The 4016-nt window shown below is 46.6% G+C and overlaps 1 protein-coding gene across 2 annotated transcripts; it reads right to left on the bottom strand.

Annotated features, from left to right (window-relative positions):
- Positions 1-131: 131 nt before the first annotated feature.
- On the bottom strand, positions 132-3772 carry LOC104947105 (secretogranin-2-like). Of its 2 annotated transcripts, none has more exons than XM_010773064.1 (2): positions 3705-3772; positions 132-1960 (listed from the first exon to the last, which is right to left on the bottom strand). In XM_010773064.1, exon 2 carries the CDS (start codon positions 1950-1952, stop codon positions 339-341), a length of 1614 nt encoding a protein of 537 aa, XP_010771366.1. In that variant the 5' UTR covers positions 1953-1960; positions 3705-3772; the 3' UTR covers positions 132-338. The 2 variants fall into 2 exon arrangements, with proteins under 2 accessions (XP_010771366.1, XP_010771367.1); XM_010773065.1 differs by lacking the exon at positions 3705-3772 and adding an exon at positions 3546-3604.
- Between the last annotated feature and the right edge of the window lie 244 nt (positions 3773-4016).

Below are 4016 nucleotides of genomic sequence, written 5' to 3'. Positions count from 1 at the left end.
GCATGTAAGTCAATGTAATGTCCCCTGAAGTGATGTGTGTGTGTGTGTGTGTGTGTGTGTGTGTGTGTGTGTGTGTGTGTGTGTGTGTGTGTGTGTGTGTGTGTGTGTGTGTGTGTGTGTGTGTGTGTGTGTGTTTTGAAAGGCTGGTGAGTCACATGTACGGATTGTTTAAAAAAGAAAGAAGCATCAAATGAATGTCTGTCACATCTCTGCTAATAAATCAGAACTGTTGTAAACCTACAGACCTGCGTTTCATTTTATTCTTCAAAATACTTTATCCTCACCCTCCACCCAAACAACATATATATTTATATATACTATACATCTCTCTCCAGGCTTCATTTCTCCTGTCCGGGTGTGGCGTCGCTCTCTCTCTCGTCAGTGTCTGGGTTCAGGTAGCTCATGAGTTTCATCACCGCCTCGTTATCAAAACCCTTCGTCTCGTCCTCGTCCTCCGTGTGTCTCCTCTCCTCTCTCTCCTCCTCCCTCTGATCAAAGTGCGCCTGCATGTTCTGCTCAAAGGAGCCGGCGCCGCGCTTTGGGCTCGCCTTGTTGTTTCTGTGTTTGCTTATCGGATACCGAGCGAGCATCTGAGCCGCTAGATACGCCGCCAGTTCGTCTTCGTCCAACGTGTCGTCGTAGTCGTCCGGCAACGTGCCGGAGGGGAAGCGTCTCCGTTGTGATGCGGAGGGTTCTGCGAGGGTGTGAAACCGTGACGACGAGGAGGCGGAGGTGGACTGCTTCCTGACGGGAGTTTTCTCTTCGACGCCTCCTAGTCCCAGGATGCTCAGGATCTCCTCCGTCCGTCTTTCTTCGGGGGTCTTTCGCCTCTCGGGAAGTCGTGTGTTGAAGAACGTTCCTTCGGGACTCTTGTGCGTCTTCCTCGGGGACACCGGAGAGGGTTTCCGTGGCTTCGTGGATTCTCCGGTGCTCAGCATGTCCACCAGGTCCTCCGGGGGGATCTGGTACTTCTGTGAGATCTCTATGAGCTGGTAGATGGTCCTCGGATCCATGGTCTCCCTCTTCTTCTTCTTCTTCTCCTCCTCTTCCTCTCTCTTCTCCTCCTCTTCCTCTCTCTTCTTCTCCTCTTCCTCCGTTCTCTCCAGCACTTTCAGGAGGTAGTAGTCTACGAGATTGGCGACTTCATCCGTGTCTTTTGACCTCTTGACCTTTTCTTCCTCGTCTTCGTCCGCTTCTTCGTCATAATCGATCCCTCGGTCCTCCCCCTCTCCCCAGTCTGCGAGATCCCCTCCTACGTCATCATACGCCACGTTCCTCACGTTGAACACCCCCTCACCTTCGTCCTCCTCCTCTTCCTCGTCCTGCCTCTTCGTCTTCACGCTGGTCATGTGGTCCAGTTCGTCGAACACGGACTGCAGCGTGGCCAGATTCTGCGGCGTGTACTTCTCCGCCACGTTCTCGTTTGTGCGTTTGAAAGGCGCCGGCCCCTCCTCTCCCTCTTCTTCCTCGTCGCCCTCTTCCTCATCCTCAAACATCAGCGGCATCTTCCTGTGGGGCTTGATGCCGTGCTGTTGCACCCTGGGGCGAAGCGGCGTCTGTTGTGAGGCTTTCTCCGTCTCCTGGAGGGTGCTGAGCACAGCCTGCAGCAGCTCCTCGCTCTTATCCTCCCTGCCTTCATCCTCCTCCTCTTCCTCCTCCTCCTCTTCCTCGTTTGGAGCCAGCCTCAGGATCGCTCTCAGCTTCTCGGCGTCGTCCGCCTCGTATCCCGTACTCGTGCCGCTCCTCTGACGAAGGCTCTCGATGAACTCCAGAGCTTTGAGCATGTCGTCGTTGGGGCTCTGCAGGAAGTCGCCTCCTCCTCCTCCTCTCTGGGATTCACTTCCTCGCTGTCGGAGAGAAGCCCCCCGAACGTGAGAGGAGGCGAAGAGGAAGACGAAGAGGAAGTGGGTGCAACAGATGAGGACAGGTTTGCCCGTGGGGAGTGACGGCATGGTGACGCCTGCAGAGGAGAGACACAAAGAGACCGATGTCAGAGATGACACGTAAAGCTGACATGTTCACGGTGGATATGTACCGTGAAAGCCTCTCGCTCTAATCCTCACTTTAATGTCCGGTGTGATGATAGACCGCAGAGATGTCAAAGCACTCGGGTTTAAACCAGATCAAACAAACCGTGTATAATCTATATGTGTACCGGTTAAAGAGTAATTGAGAACAACGTTTATCTGTTAAACACTGCGGGTAAATGAATATGCTTCACATGTCACTTGTTAGATGCTTTTACCCAAAGGGACTTACATACTCAATACTGAGGACAATCCCCACAGGAGCACTTTGGGGTGAAGTGTCTCAGGGACACAACGACATGCTGACTGCAGTGGGGTTTGAACCTGCTACTCCCTGATCCGAAGTCCAGCACTCTATCCACTGAGCCACATGCAATACCAAAAAAGGTGTAATATTTAAATCAGGTATCTTTTTAGTGCCTCAATTAACTTAAACAATATTTATATTAACTGTCTTGACCAAATCCTGTTAAAAACAACTACAAAAACTGTTGCTTTGTCCGGTTAACTTGAATTATGCTTGTTGTTTTTTTATTTTTGACATTAAAGAAAACATGGAATATGCTGCATTTAAAAAATAAAGTAACCAAATGAGGATGATCGCTAAGAAGCAACTGGTGGTCACTATTTAATTCACTATATTTGTTTATAATAATACAAAATAAATAATAATAGTATGTGTAAAATACATTTATATAAATATAATAAAATATTAAAGTAATAAATAAATACATGATGATAATAAAAACAAGTAAAATAATGCTGAAAATAATAGAAATAATTAATACAATTAATAATTACAAATATAATAAATATAAAAGTAATAAATAAGTACATGATGATAATACAAATAATGTTACAAATAATGATTACATAAAAATAACTAACTACATAAATAAATTAATATGTATAATACATATATAAAGTGTGTATGGGTGTTCAGTGTGTTGCTGCCTGTTGCTGCTGCAGCAGTAATATCAGCGCTATTCAGCTCGTGCAAATCTCATTAGTTCTTCAAATTGCTGCTCTCCGCGAGTCACGGCCCCGTTGTCAAGGCAACCCAGTAAGGCTGATGTTTCCATGGAACCCTCCCGTTTACCGTTAATATGCTTAAAACTGCAATTATTACATTTTTTTTTTTAAACTCAGATTAAAAAAAAAAACGTTGGATAAAGATTTGCCTTCCAGTGCCTGCCCTGAAATGCGCGTGCAACATTCGCTGAAACATGTTTTTTTTTAATGCAAATTCCTGCACAAATAAGACGATGTTGATCATTGAAACACTTTTTTAGGAGGAGGAGGAGGAGGAGTCAAACGATGCAAAACACACGAAAAGCGACGATGCAAACGTAATTGCTGCCGTTTTTACGTCCGTTTACTTTTTCTTTCATTTCCCCAACCTAATTTAAAATCGCAAAACTTCCTCGTTATCATTTTTTACGTTTTGTTTTATTACCCTTTTAAGATAAACACGGTAACAATCTCGGATACTCCGTAGCGAAATGAGAACAAAGAGACCTGTTCGCCCTACAGATGTGGCGGTGCATCAGGTTGGCAAACAGCTCCTGAAACAAAAGCTGATTCAACAAAGAAGAACAACAACCCCTCCCTCTCTATTCTTATATAGCAAACACACAAAGAGTGTAGCGCGGCTCGTGCATTCAATCACAACCTTACCTGGTGTTAGTAGTTAGTGAGGAGGAGGCTCTCTCCGTCTCTGTGAGTCTCAGCACCGCGGACAGCTCTCATGCTATTAGAGGAACCACCTGACCCGTGCGTCACAGAGCGAGGAGATGCGTAACACACACACACACGCACACACACACACACACACACACACACACACACACACACACACACACACACACACACACACACACACACACACACACACACACACACACACACACACACACACACACACACACACACGCACACACACACTCTCTTGTGGCTGGACGCTGGCTAGTGCCGCCCTACACACACACA

This window comes from Notothenia coriiceps, unplaced genomic scaffold (assembly GCF_000735185.1).
Source record: "Notothenia coriiceps isolate Sejong01 unplaced genomic scaffold, NC01 NC01_scaffold00011885, whole genome shotgun sequence".
NCBI classification, from domain to species: Eukaryota; Metazoa; Chordata; class Actinopteri; order Perciformes; family Nototheniidae; genus Notothenia; species Notothenia coriiceps.
The sequence above is the reverse complement of the archived record's forward strand: the minus strand, read 5'-3'. Positions and strand labels throughout refer to the sequence as shown.